The following is a 13,125-nucleotide window of genomic DNA, read 5'->3' on the forward strand; positions in this document are numbered from 1 at the left end:
TCAATCAGAATTCTTCGATTTGAATGAGCATTATTATAATGCATCCAACATTTTATCATTCCTATTATATCGAGTATACAATCTTCTCAAATCATTTGTACAATTTTCAAAATTCTCACTTAGAAACACTACTCTAAAACTCTGCAAGTATTACGAAAAGAAAAAAGATCATCCACAACCTACACATTAGATCCAAATTAAGTAGCCACCCACCTACTCAATTTTTAAAAAATATCATCACAGTATTCAACATCAATCGAATCATCTCTGTCTCAGTGAGAATATATCAAGATAAGTCCTCTATAATATCTATCTATCTACCTACCTACTTACCTACCCATACAAATAAATCAAAATCAAAATCCACAATATAAAAGCTAAATCCTCACATCCAGATATCAATAATAAGTAGGTGTGAATTCTCCATCTAAACAATTCATCTGCTCAATCACAGAATTACTATACGATATCGAAGTTTAAGTTTTTGATATCTTGTTACTTACATGAATAGCTTGATTCGGTCCAGTCCAATCTACGTCGGAAATATATGACTTAGTTGAAGTCTAGCTTACTTAGAGTGAAATACAATACAAGATCTCATTCGATCTCTAACGGATCTGTCTACTGATGATTCATTCATTCATTCATTCATTCATTCAAAAACTCAATCTCCCATCTCAATTACAATCCACGATCCACAAGATTGAGAAGATAATAGGTATTTCAAGATCTTTCTTTCTTTCTTTTTCTCATCATAAGATTATCTATAACTGTCGGGACAGGGATCATGTGGCTGCACTAGCGCTTGCGCTAGTGCCTCGGCATTGTAGCATATAAGTTTCGTAGCCCTAGCTTTCAGAACCTCAAGCAATATTACAACAGTGTGAACCATAGTACTATATTGACTTTACCATCCCCATGGTGATATCAACAATAACCTATCTACATTATCGGCTATTTTGTACATGCCTGTTCATCTACAATCATATTATTTCTCTCTTCTATTTATCTGCTTCTCATCTTCTTTCGATTCTCAATCCTGAATCCCCAGTCTTTAATCCTCAACCTCTAATCCTCATCTATCCACCACCTTCTCTCCATTCTTCCTCTCTACCCATCCTCCCAAATCTCAAATCCATCCATACATAAGATACTTAATGTAAACCCCAATCGCCATCCGAATCCTAATCCCCACCCATCAACAAACCCCCCCCATCAATCCCTCCATATCTCATCCTACTAACCCATAAACCCCATTAACCAACCCCCTTTCAACTTCCCACATCCCAAATCCATATCTCAAATCCATCATCTATTTCATTTCCCTAAATATCTATGTCTATCTATGTCTATCTACTATACCTACCTACTCCATCCCATCCCATCTCATTATATCTCATTCCATAATACCACCACTCCAATATCATTACTCCCCTGAAATCCAGATACTTATATAATCACTTAGGGCGCGTTCGAATCGATTTTATGTATATTTGACGAAATCTCTAATAATGATAAAATGATAAGGATATTTGAAATATTAAAGCTAATACATTCGAAGTAAGATTGGGATGTACAAGATTGAATTGAAAATAAAAGTAATATCGCTTTTCTCAAACATATTGGTTAATAGTATTTAAAAGGTTACTACTTACTGACCACTGTGTGAGAAAAGTTGAGAAAAGTTGATACATTTGCTATTTTAAATATATTAGAACTAATAAAATATTGGATCTGATATTGCGTTCGGTAAACGTAATATTAAACCTAATATGGCTAATACATTAGGTCTAACGTCAAAAAAAAAGATCGATCTGAACGCGCCCTTACTCATTCGTTTACTAACTCAATACCCAATACTCATTGATTCTCCTCCCTCCTCCTTCCTTCCTTACCCTCATCTCGCACCTGTCACGGCGCCAACTATATTTCCTGTAGTTGCCTTGGTGCCTCAGGCATTGACCACTAGCGTGCCCTACTTCTTACAAGTAGAGCCTTTCTCTTCCGTAGCTCTTCTACCTTTATGGTACAATATAAGTCTTTATCTGTACCCTGAAACCATCCTCATCCCTTACCCCTTACCCTCATTCCTCGTCCCTTACTCTCAATTTCAATAAATAAATAAATAAATAGATAAATATAAGTCTAACTATAAATATAACTATACAAATAAATCAACTATATACCCCTACCTAGCATCTACCGTCTATCTACCATCTGCCTACCATCTACCCACCTACCCACCTACCCCTCGCCGCCGAAAAACAGCCCCTCCTCCCTCCCTCAAAAAAACCTTATATTAATAATATACAAACAAATCTCAATACACACACACATACACACAGCTCCTCTAGAAAATCATCAACCGTATAACATAATCGTAATACTCATTTACGTATTACATACTACATACTATAATAAAGTTTAACTCATCTGTCAAGAAGAGTATAACATCTCATTCACCTCAATACCTATTGAGATAAGGGGCTTTCTTCTAATTTAGAACCTCTAACTAGTAACTACTAGATTAAATCCAGCTCGACAAATGAGAAGAGATACGTCAAAAAAGAATAGTCAGAGCAACAAAAAAGATCGAGGTAATATATCATTTCATCTCTTCAAACTAGATATCTCAAAGCTATCTATCTATCTACCTAGTATCCACCTCACCCCATTTCGAAACCATCGATTCATCCCACCGTTTCCAATTCAGTAATTCTTCATTACTATCATCAATCCATCTTTCAATCCACCAAATCATCATATAAACATCCCCAAGTCATCTCTCCCCCAGATATGACACCACCACCTCACGAGCGGTAAACTCCCTGTCGTACATACAAGTGGTATGTAAATCTCGTTTTCCTCATCTTCTCCTTTCAAATATCTTCATAAAGAACGTAAGTGAATAAATATAAACCTCCTTCCTATAAACACCAAAAAACCACCTCAAAACACCACCAAGTATGTAATTCATCGCTGTTAAAAGTTGAACACCCCCTATCAGCGTTTCGCTTTAAATATACAATCCAGTCCAGATTGAACGCCATTTCTCAATTCTTCAAAACCCTTAAATTCAAAATACCTCTCATCTATAACCTCCCCATGGCGCAGATCCAGATCCAGAACCAGACTCAGAGCCATGTCTTTGATGAGTTTGATTTTGATTCGTTCTTTGATCTGGATTAAATTCACCAACTTCCGTAGCAGCTCTCCTAGGAGGTGAAATCGATCCCATTTCCTCATCTCCATAATCTTCATTTCGATTTCCATAAGATCTCATTTGTTCTGGTCCCGTAGTCGCAGCCCTTGGAATAGGTTCCGTTAAATTTCTAACTCGAGGTGGACTCGACGTTCCCGTACCGAAATTAAAACCATGTTGGTGTTGTTCTTCTTGTTCGACGGGTGATGCTAATGTTGGGTTAATGGAATTCGGATTGAATGGTTTATACCCAGCTGGATTTGTTGATGGTGGACTTGGTGTATTTTGCCCATATCTTTGACCCATATTTGATGGAGCTGGAGAAGAACGTCCATTGTTTTGGAGAGCTGGGTCGAATGGCGTTCTACGATTGAAATCAGGTCCAGGTGCTGGTGATGAACGTCCTTGTTGATTATAGTTGAATGGTGGTCTTGGACCACCAAACTCAGATCCAGGAGCTGGAGATGATCTTCCTTGATCATTATAGAAATTGAATGGTGGCCTGGGTCCTCCAAATTCTGACCCTGGAGCTGGTGATGGTCGACCTTGATTTTGAAGTGCTGGATTAAATGGAGTTTGTCTTCCATACTCTGATCCATATTCTGATGCTGGAGACATCATACGATTTTGAGGATTTTGCATAGCAGGATCGAATGGTGTACGTCTTCCAATTGACGGAGCTGGGCCAGGACCCATAGGTGTATGTGATCGAGGAATTGGTCTTCCAAAAGAATCCATGGTATTTTGTCTTTGTGGTCCAGGAAATCCAGGTGTATTTCGTCCATCAGCATAAGAAAGTGGACTTGCTGTAAATCCACGATCACCCATTGCAGATGGCATTCTTGGTGGACCTTGAGGAGGACCTTGCGGTGGACCACGTTGCCATTGACTACCTTGAGATCCTCCAGTATTTGTTCTTTGTGGAGCAGGGAATGGCATATCTGTATCAAGTGGTGGTAAGTCCGGTAACCTTCCCATATCACCTGCATTACCCATAAGAGGAGCATTTGAAGCATAACTTGACCCTGTAACAGATCGTCCAGGTAATGGTCGTTTTTGATCCAATTTCTCAAGTTCAAAACTGGCTGTTTGTGGGAGATTACTACTTGGCGTACCTGGTCGTGATGTATATTGCGGTAGGGTTGCCATTGTATCTGCTCTATTGAGCACAGGCATATCCGGAAGTTTATCGTCTTCTTTCGAATCGAAAAGTGCTGGAATGGTAGCTTGACGCCCAGAAACTTTCTCTCCTTTCTTTACTGCCCTTTGTTCTGCTTTGGTTCGTTTTCTTTCCTCTTCCTCGATAGCCTTGTTAACCTTGGCACTAACAATCTTTGTCAAACGTTCATTAATCTTTCGCTCACAATAGCCTGTAAGTCCACCATCGTGATTTGGAATATAATGCCATAAGAACAGTAGATAGAACAGGATTGCGAGGATAAGACTTAGTGCGGAAAAGATCCAAATAACAAGTGTGAAGATCATACCAGACAAGATAACTGCTTGTTGATGTTCTTGTTCTGCAAGGATTCCAACCTTTTTGAAAAAGGTTAAGAGGGCATCTCCAACATCATTGGATTCAGTAGGGTCGAGTTTTGCATGAAACACTGAGTACAGAGTTAATGCGTTGATGACTTGACGAGGTCCTTGACAGAATACAACACGAATCCAAGCTATAAATGTTAGTAATGAAAATATGGGGGTTCTTTTGCGACGTACATTGAAAAGCGAAATATGTAAATAGCGCAACATATTCGGTTCCCTTTTTAGATTTTGTCAATTCGGCAAAGACCAAGAACCTTCTCCAACCTCGACCAGTCTGTCCCATTTTAATACTTTCAAGTCGAACAGCAAGATTGTCTAAATAACTTTCGGCAACAGCTCCTCGTCGCATAACTCTCCAAGCTCGTAAATGTTCGAATCCAATATTAATCCAAGAAGCAATGATACATCCAGAAAAGATCCATTTCGAAACATTGAGAGGAATGATTGGTTGAATTTCACCAGACCATCGATTGAAAGCTAAGAGGTTGACGGCGGTAAAAGTATCTACACCATAAACGGCGGTAGATATGACTAAAGAAATCCAAAGATATGCATATGCGAAAGGAGTGAGACAGGATGTGGATTTAAAATCGTTAAGACTCTGTAAAGATAATTAGCAACTTCCTATTCCCAATGACATTCCAAGTCTTACAATAAAGTCCCATTTCTGCTCAGGACGTAGGTCGTCTTTGTTCACACGTCTTGAAAAAACCCCCATATCTGAAGTAGTGAAAGGTATATCTTTTAATTAAATTCGTTTGGCTCTGCCACGATGACAATTGATATAATGTCGAAGCACCTGGCTAGAAAAGAAGGAATCGTAACCTTGAAGGTTTTGTGGGATATTTCGCAATGAGTGAGTCTCTTCGATATAATGCACGTCGAGTTATATTTGATGCACTTGTCGTTCTCCGCCTGCGAAGTATCGACTTGTGCAGGTTAAGTGAGGGTGATGTACAACTGATATGTCGAGTAAGTATTCATGTACTTTAGTCGTATGAATGATATCAATCGAGGACGGATATGAAAAAGGTAAGACAACGATTAGTCTTGGATGGTACAGGTCGAATGAACGGGTGACGGGTACAAACGTCCACGACAGTAGGATTGTGGATATAAGTTTTCGGGTCGACCGTGGCTTAAAGCTGAGCAAGGAAGGAAGCACAATAGAAAAGGTAAAGAGTGGCCGTTTCTATTGTTGAATCATATTTTTGTTGATCTGTGACCAATTCACGAGAAAGTGGAAATGAATGCGAATGCGACAAGAATATTCACTATTCATGCGATTTGAAGCGAACCAAGCCAATTAATGGTATTGAAATCTTCTTAATTGAAGATCAAATTGACATTGCTTGACTGGAACGATCCAATTGAAAAAGGAATTGTTCTTTCTTTTTGGTGAGATGTCTTCCTGATTCTGTTACTCTGAAGCGCGCGGGTTTGATCGTCCTTCGACAGGTACCTCGAAATTGGTATGGGTCGTTAGGAATTGGTCGGAAGTTGGCGGTCGAAATTGAGTTTCTTTCTTTTCTTTAGCCAAGGAAAAACTGTGGTACAAATGCGATTGTAAAGAAATCGTGATATCAAAAACGAATGAAAAAATTGCAATCAAGAACGAATGTTGAGTGTGTGTGTGTGTGTATAACTCTGTTCCTTTCTCCCTCTCTCGAATTATCCAACGTGAGATATTGAATTGTGGCAAAGTCCAGCTTCTATTTCAGTGATCTTATTCTTAAAGGATTCTGAGCTCGGATGTCTGTTTTACAAGTAGAAACGGTGGGTTTGATGGGATGAAGAGAGGTAGCAGTTGCGAAAGAAGCGATGAACAAAAGTCGAGAATGAAGTTCGTACGAGCGTCGTTTGAGCGTTTGAAGTTCTCTTTGCCCAGGAAGAGATTGAGGGTGAGGGTAAGAGGAGGAAGTCAGTGGTGGATAATGAATGAATGAATGAATGGATTGATGATTGAAGAGTGGAGTGCAGTGAAGCGCAGTGCAGTGCAGTGCAGTGGTGTAATGCAGTGAGACAAGTTTAGGGTGTAGTCTGTGTTCTGTGTCTGCTCGTACCGTTCTGTGGCTGTTGGGTGGCTGATCATGTAAAGTTGGCATGCAGGGGAAGAAGCCAAGCAAGAAGAAATATCTTTCGGTGTTTGATGTTACTGAGGACAAAGTAAAGTAAGGAGGATTCTTGGGAGAAGTTTTGAACGGCCACTTCGATATTCACAATCAATGGATGAAAATTGATATGAAGCATTTCATGTGATTCATGTGAAGCTTCAACCAATTCCAAAATGGATTATTCCGCGCATGGAAACGGAGTTATTATTTGGCGATCATTTCACACTTCTCATTTCACACTTCTCATTTCTCATTTCACACTTCACACTTCACTCTTCACTCTTCACTCTTCACTCTTCACTCTTCACTCTTCACTCTTCACTCTTTCACTCTTCTCTGCTTCCTTTCACTTCCTTCAATATTCAAGGATTCCCCCCCCCACCAGAGATAACCAGTTAGAGTGAAAAGAGTGGAGTCAGCAAGGCACGAAACGCAGGGACAAAAAGGAAAGAAAAGATAAAAAGAGAGATAAATCCCTCGATAAGGATAATGATATCCGTTATTAATCTGGGGGACATAGAAATTACCATTGGTTGAAATGCTGTGGGGATTATTTCATTATGTGACTGGGTAATCACAAAGGCGCTTGTCCTGAAATGGTGTAGTGTCGCTCCACAATGTCATATTTCAACCAATCGAATTACTTTGGTGCCTTGAATCTGATCAATTACCCCTAGTCAGGCATTTCATCAAGCACGCAGGCACGCAGGCACGCAGGCATGCTCTCTGTACCCCGACTCCGAAGTTCACCAATCGATAGCATGAACCATATTGAGACCATTCCCCCCTTTTTCCCTGCTCATGGTCCTTTCTCTCTCGTTTCATGTAGAAAAAGAGCGTCTTTCCTTACACAGATTGTTACCTGGTATTCTTCCAGGAATCAAGTTCAACCTTGCAATACGATATACGATATACATACAAAGTACGTACTCCGTATTTCATAAGAAATTAAATTCCCATCACCACGTGAATTTCAAAAAATTCCGAAAGTTCCATCAAATCCACCAAATCCACCGAGTCCACTCACCCAGAAGAGAAGAGATTCCACCGAAAAGTCTTAAACCTTTATTCAAGTTTCAAACTTTATTACTACCGCCATCCCATCCCATCCCATGCCATCCCATCCCATACATCCGCTACCCGTCGTCAAAAGCATTCAATACTGCAATCGAATGGAGAACAAATCAACCAATTCTAAACACTCTACTTCCTTCCTTCTTTATGTAGTACAATGGTTACTTCAAAGTAATTGGATATCAGCTGCATTGATCTATCTACCTATCAAATGCGCACACTATGAAACATTGGGGAAACATCAACTCTATTGGAAGCGAAGAATGACGAAGAGAAGAAGCTAATGAAAATACCTCGTAGCTCGTATGGACGATGGAGATTGTCAATTGCACGATTTCCGAACAAGCCCAAAAGTTAAATCTTCGAGCGCAGCGAGCTATGGGGGTTTGGGGGCTTGCTCCCATGAATTGAATATAATAACTACATGATTTTGAACCATATCGGTAACATACAATTCAAGTGAAATGCAATGACGCTCCGCTGGCCCTCCGGGGGCCACTGCCGTGGAGGCAGACTATTCATGAAAGAAGATCAATAGGTAGGTATGCGATTGAGAATCAGACCCATTTGGTATGATAATTCTGCCAAGTAAATTCAATCCAATATCTATCTGCCACAACACAGCCACACAAGCCATCAACCCACCTTTCCTGCTAAAGCGGTATATCAAATTTTACGGAAATCATGTGATAAGGTTGAACTCGAGCTCTGAGATATTCGACCTCAAGACATCGCACTGTATCCCACTACATCCCACGATTCGCAATTTTTATACCCTTTGTAATTCAATGTTAGTAGCATCAAGAATCCGATCATCAATCTGGTCGATACATAAAGCCAGAAATCCATTCAATCAATCATTATTTCAACAACAATGCCGTACCATTTATCTATTTCTTTACGCCGTAACTCCAAGTCAAGTTGCACCACAAAAACTTGCAATCTATGATAAGTTCATCATCAATGATCCTGAATCATGCAATCTCCAGTTGATAGACTCGAAGTCGATTGTTTATGAAGCTCAAGATGACGAAAAAAGAATGATAGCTATAGTCAAACCACACCCTTCGTATAAGGAAACGAACTTGAAGTGGGTTCTTGACAATTGCATTCAGCAGCATGGAAGTTTTCTTGCAAAACCAGAGAATCAACACAGTTCAACTCAAAGTCGCTCGAGAATGGTTAGAATACTCGAAACGGGCAGTAGTAGAAGCTCACGTGTCTCCGAATCGTAAGAAGAATGCCATCAAAAATGAGGAGGTAGGAAAAATTCCCAATTTATGTTTGCATTTACAGCCTTATGTCATCGCAAAGGCCATGCCTAAAGGATGTCAAATCACTATAGAACCACAAACGGATGGCTATGAATATTGTTGGGTTATGTCTAGAAATGGTTCTGAATGTAAGAAATTGTCGAATACGTTTGAGAACAAGAAGGTATGTGTTGGAAAAGGAAAGCAAAAATTGCTTGAAGATCAGACAGAAAAAGGCGGAAGGGAGATGGGAACTCCTTTGAAGACAAGTAGGATGGGGAAAAGATATGAAAATTTGTGGATGAAGGTATTGATAAGACTAGCACCCCACGTTGCGACTCGGCGTTCTAATGATATCAAGTCCATAGAATCAGTTTTCGGAAATTCCTATTCACTGGAAGAAACAAAATGGAGCACTGGCGATAAGAGCACCACCTGTGAAATCGTCAAGCAAGCTTTCGTTCGCAATTCCCTTTGGCATACGTTCAGTGAACGATGCTATCTCCTCTAGTTGAGGCTGAAATATTTTTGAAAATGGGTCTAAGTCCCGGATGCTACATCGAAGATTGGTCTGAATGACTTTGTTGATTAATCTTTTTGTCCATGATTGTGGATGATGTCGATCAATCTATCTCACCTCAGCAATATCTCCACATTTATCTTACATGCATATCTCGTTTCTTGACGCCACGCCTCAAATCTGAAGACTATAAAGAAGGTTATTCATAAATGAATCTTAGACTTAAGAAATCTTGATCGCCTAGGAACCTAACTTGGCACCAAAATTTCCAAAAATGGAGGATGTTCGACAATATCAATACGCTCCTCTTCTCGAACCTGATGAGTTTCGCATCATTGTCATTCATTCTGCTTTATCCAGCAAATCACCTTTGTCATGCAGCTTAATTCATTCTACTCTATTCCATTACAACCAACCTCTCATAGATAATTATTCGGCACTTTCTTATGTCTGAGGAGACGCAAACAACAGGAGGACAGTATTAGTCGATGGGAAACCACTACTTGTTACCGCAAGCCTTGACTCGGCATTACGTCATTTACGAGATAACAGAAAAGATACAATGATATGGGCAGATGGAATCTGCATCAACCAATCTGACTATGAAGAAAAGAACACACAGGTTAGTTTGATGAGTTTGATTTATGAAGTTGCAAGGCACACTATTATATTCCTTGGAGAAGCAACCTCAGAAACCGATGAAATCTTTAAATCATTGCTCCATCCAATATCCTCGTCATTGACGAAGCAAATTAAACCAGGATTTCCATCCAACGTTCGAAGATCGCACAATACCGATGGCAAATTTGATCTACCATCGAAAGAACATATGGACTCAAGACTTGATGATCTAGTTCTTCACTTATTAGAGATGCCATGGTTCAGAAGAATCTGGATTCTCCAAGAACTGGTTCTTTCCGGTGATCCCTGGGTACAAGTGGGAAATTATCGTCTCAGATGGAAAAACTTTACAAGCCTCATTTTCGAGTTCAATTCCAAGCATGATTCTGCATTGGTCAAGTCTCCAAATTACAATGTTCTAGTCGAGATGTGCAAGTTGCGCGAAAGCTTTGTATCAAGGACTTCGCAGAGCTCTGACCCATGCGATTATCTGCTTCAGATTCTTCACTCGCGTCGTGGGTATGGCGTGTCCGATCCAAGAGATATGTTGTATGGACATCTCGCCATGTTTGTAAACCACACGAAAAGTAAGAACCCAAAAATCGAAAAATTAATCGAAATCGATTATCGAAAAACAATAACAGATGTGTATACGGATTTGACATTGTATTTTTTGAATCAACAATCTAATTTTGGATTCCTGTCGCATGTGGAAGATGTGAACTTTGAAGAGAGGAAATGGAATCTACCAACCTGGGTACCGGACTGGACCTCGAAAAAAGTTTCTATGGATGCGAAGTGGCGTTTGCAGAAAGGGAAGACAGGTAACGGTATTCATGATATGAGGGATATACATGTTGTTCTGGGGGAAAAGGCTATATTGGGTTGTATTGGAACAAGGGTCAATTGTGTGGAAGTGGTCAAAAATGAGATTCCGAGGAGGGAGGATGTTTTTGCTTTGTGTCATAAAATCAAGAATTTGCGTGCCATGGAAAGTCATCGAAAGAATGCCTATATTGCTGATAAGAAGATGAAAGTTCGTCTCGTTTGTGAACATTTCTGTGCGTGGTTCAATACCTCAGAGACTTCTCCCTATAACTATATCTCAAAAGATCTGGAAAAGTTTTTCTTTCAACATGAGTATCCAAGCGCCACAGACATATTCTTCGACAGAATGGAACTGATTTCCAAAATCGCAGATCCCGCAGATCTAGAACTGCTGAAGATCGATACGAAAGTGTTGTATAATCAAAGTTACTCGGAAGATTTATGGATATACGTATTGATGGCCATGACGGATATCAGTGGAAATTTTCTTAGGAGCAAGAAACTTGCGGTTTTGGGCAATGGGAAAATTGCACTGGTGAGTGTGCGAACGGAAGTAGGAGATGAAATATGGACGTTCAATGGGGAGGAAAAGGGGTCGTATTATGTCTTGCGGGGCTATGATGGTGACGAGGGCGATGGGTGGGTTGAGAAGAAGGAAAGGAAAAGGGAGAGAGAGGATAAGGAGGCTTTGGATAGAGGGTTTGAGAATTTTTTTGGACAAAAGAAAAAGGAGGCTATGGAGAAATATGTAGATTGTAGGGATGATGGACAACTTCTTTGGCACGAAAGGATTTATGAGACGGAGAGGTATTTGTTTGTTTTGAACAAGAGAGCTTATTTATGGATGGTGAATTCACTATTCAGAGCAGCACGAGTGTTGGCGAAAATTGAGGGTGAGGGAAATAGCGATGGAGAAGGGGAGAGAGAGAGGGAGAAGGAATCGGAAGAAAACTTGAAGAGAAAAATGGAAATGGTTGTTGGGAATTTGCTGAACGAGATGAAAAGGGCTAATCGTACGGCTACGACTTGTGAGATAAAGAACACAGAGGTGATTCTTCTGAAAACGGATGTGGGTGGAGTGGGGAAAGGGAAGGGGGGTGAATCATGTTAGGTATGTGGGGGAGTGCGTTGTTGGTTGTGAATTGAGGTATGATGATGGACATGAATATGAATATGATAATGAGAAGAAGAGTAAGGGAAAGGAAAAGGACAAAGAGGTGAAAGGGGAGAGACGGAGGGGAGAAAAGAAAGAGAGGGAGAGGGAGAGAGAGATGTTCAAGGAGGAACTGAGGGAAAGAAAGAGAGAGAGGGAAAGGAAGAGGGAGATAGAACTCGTTAAAAATGTTGAGAAGATGAGAGAATGGTGGAAATTGGGATTGCGGGTTCCGAGTGAGACTTTAGATGATGAGGGAGAGTATGATGAGTGGTGGTTCGAAGAGGGGCTGGAGGAATGGAGGGAATGGAGTGAAGCTTTCTCTTCCTCCGACGACTCTGAAGACTCTGAAGAATACGAAGACTCTGAAGACTCTGATTACTCTGAAGACTCTGAAGACTCTGATTACTCTGAAGACTCTGGACACCCTAGATACCTTAGACGCTCCAACGGCTCCGACGACTATGAAACCCCTGACAACCTTGAAGACCCTCAACACTTCCAAGAATCAGCAAGAGTGCAAAGAAGAGTTCATGATATGGAAGATTGGGAGAAATTTATACAGCCGCTCCAGCATGAGATTATTGCAATTCATTAAGCGGGGTGAGATTAAAGAGTGGAGGAATCGGACAGGTATGGTATAGCTGTCATGCACAGAGATAAATCTATGTAGCCGCGATGCGAAACTTTGCAGCACGGTACGGGTACATTTTATAGGAGGATCATTTCATGCAGCGGGAGTTTGAGCTGTGGTTTTGAGTCGATTGCTAGATGAAAGAGAAAAGAAGGGGGAAGGAGTATTCTATCGTGATGAT

The 13,125-nt window shown here is 40.4% G+C and overlaps 3 protein-coding genes across 3 annotated transcripts; 2 read left to right on the plus strand and 1 right to left on the minus strand.

The window, feature by feature from the left end:
- Positions 1-3,088: 3,088 nt before the first annotated feature.
- Positions 3,089-5,465, minus strand: Bfra_008076 (putative pheromone-regulated membrane protein; the record flags this gene model as incomplete). Its single annotated transcript, XM_037338441.1, has 3 exons — positions 3,089-4,875; positions 4,922-5,348; positions 5,400-5,465. The coding sequence occupies 3 exons, from the start codon at positions 5,463-5,465 to the stop codon at positions 3,089-3,091; spliced, it is 2,280 nt and encodes a 759-aa protein (XP_037190504.1).
- A 3,589-nt stretch (positions 5,466-9,054) lies between these two features.
- Positions 9,055-9,703, plus strand: Bfra_008077 (uncharacterized protein; the record flags this gene model as incomplete). The annotated part of the gene is made up of 2 exons (XM_037338442.1): positions 9,055-9,372; positions 9,557-9,703. 2 exons carry the CDS (start codon positions 9,055-9,057, stop codon positions 9,701-9,703), a joined length of 465 nt encoding a protein of 154 aa, XP_037190505.1.
- A 567-nt stretch (positions 9,704-10,270) lies between these two features.
- Bfra_008078 (putative heterokaryon incompatibility protein) lies at positions 10,271-12,908 on the plus strand (the record flags this gene model as incomplete). The annotated part of the gene is made up of 2 exons (XM_037338443.1): positions 10,271-12,226; positions 12,282-12,908. The coding sequence occupies 2 exons, from the start codon at positions 10,271-10,273 to the stop codon at positions 12,906-12,908; spliced, it is 2,583 nt and encodes an 860-aa protein (XP_037190506.1).
- Between the last annotated feature and the right edge of the window lie 217 nt (positions 12,909-13,125).

Source organism: Botrytis fragariae, assembly GCF_013461495.1.
Source record: "Botrytis fragariae strain BVB16 chromosome Unknown tig00000112, whole genome shotgun sequence".
In the NCBI taxonomy this organism is placed as follows: Eukaryota; Fungi; Ascomycota; class Leotiomycetes; order Helotiales; family Sclerotiniaceae; genus Botrytis; species Botrytis fragariae.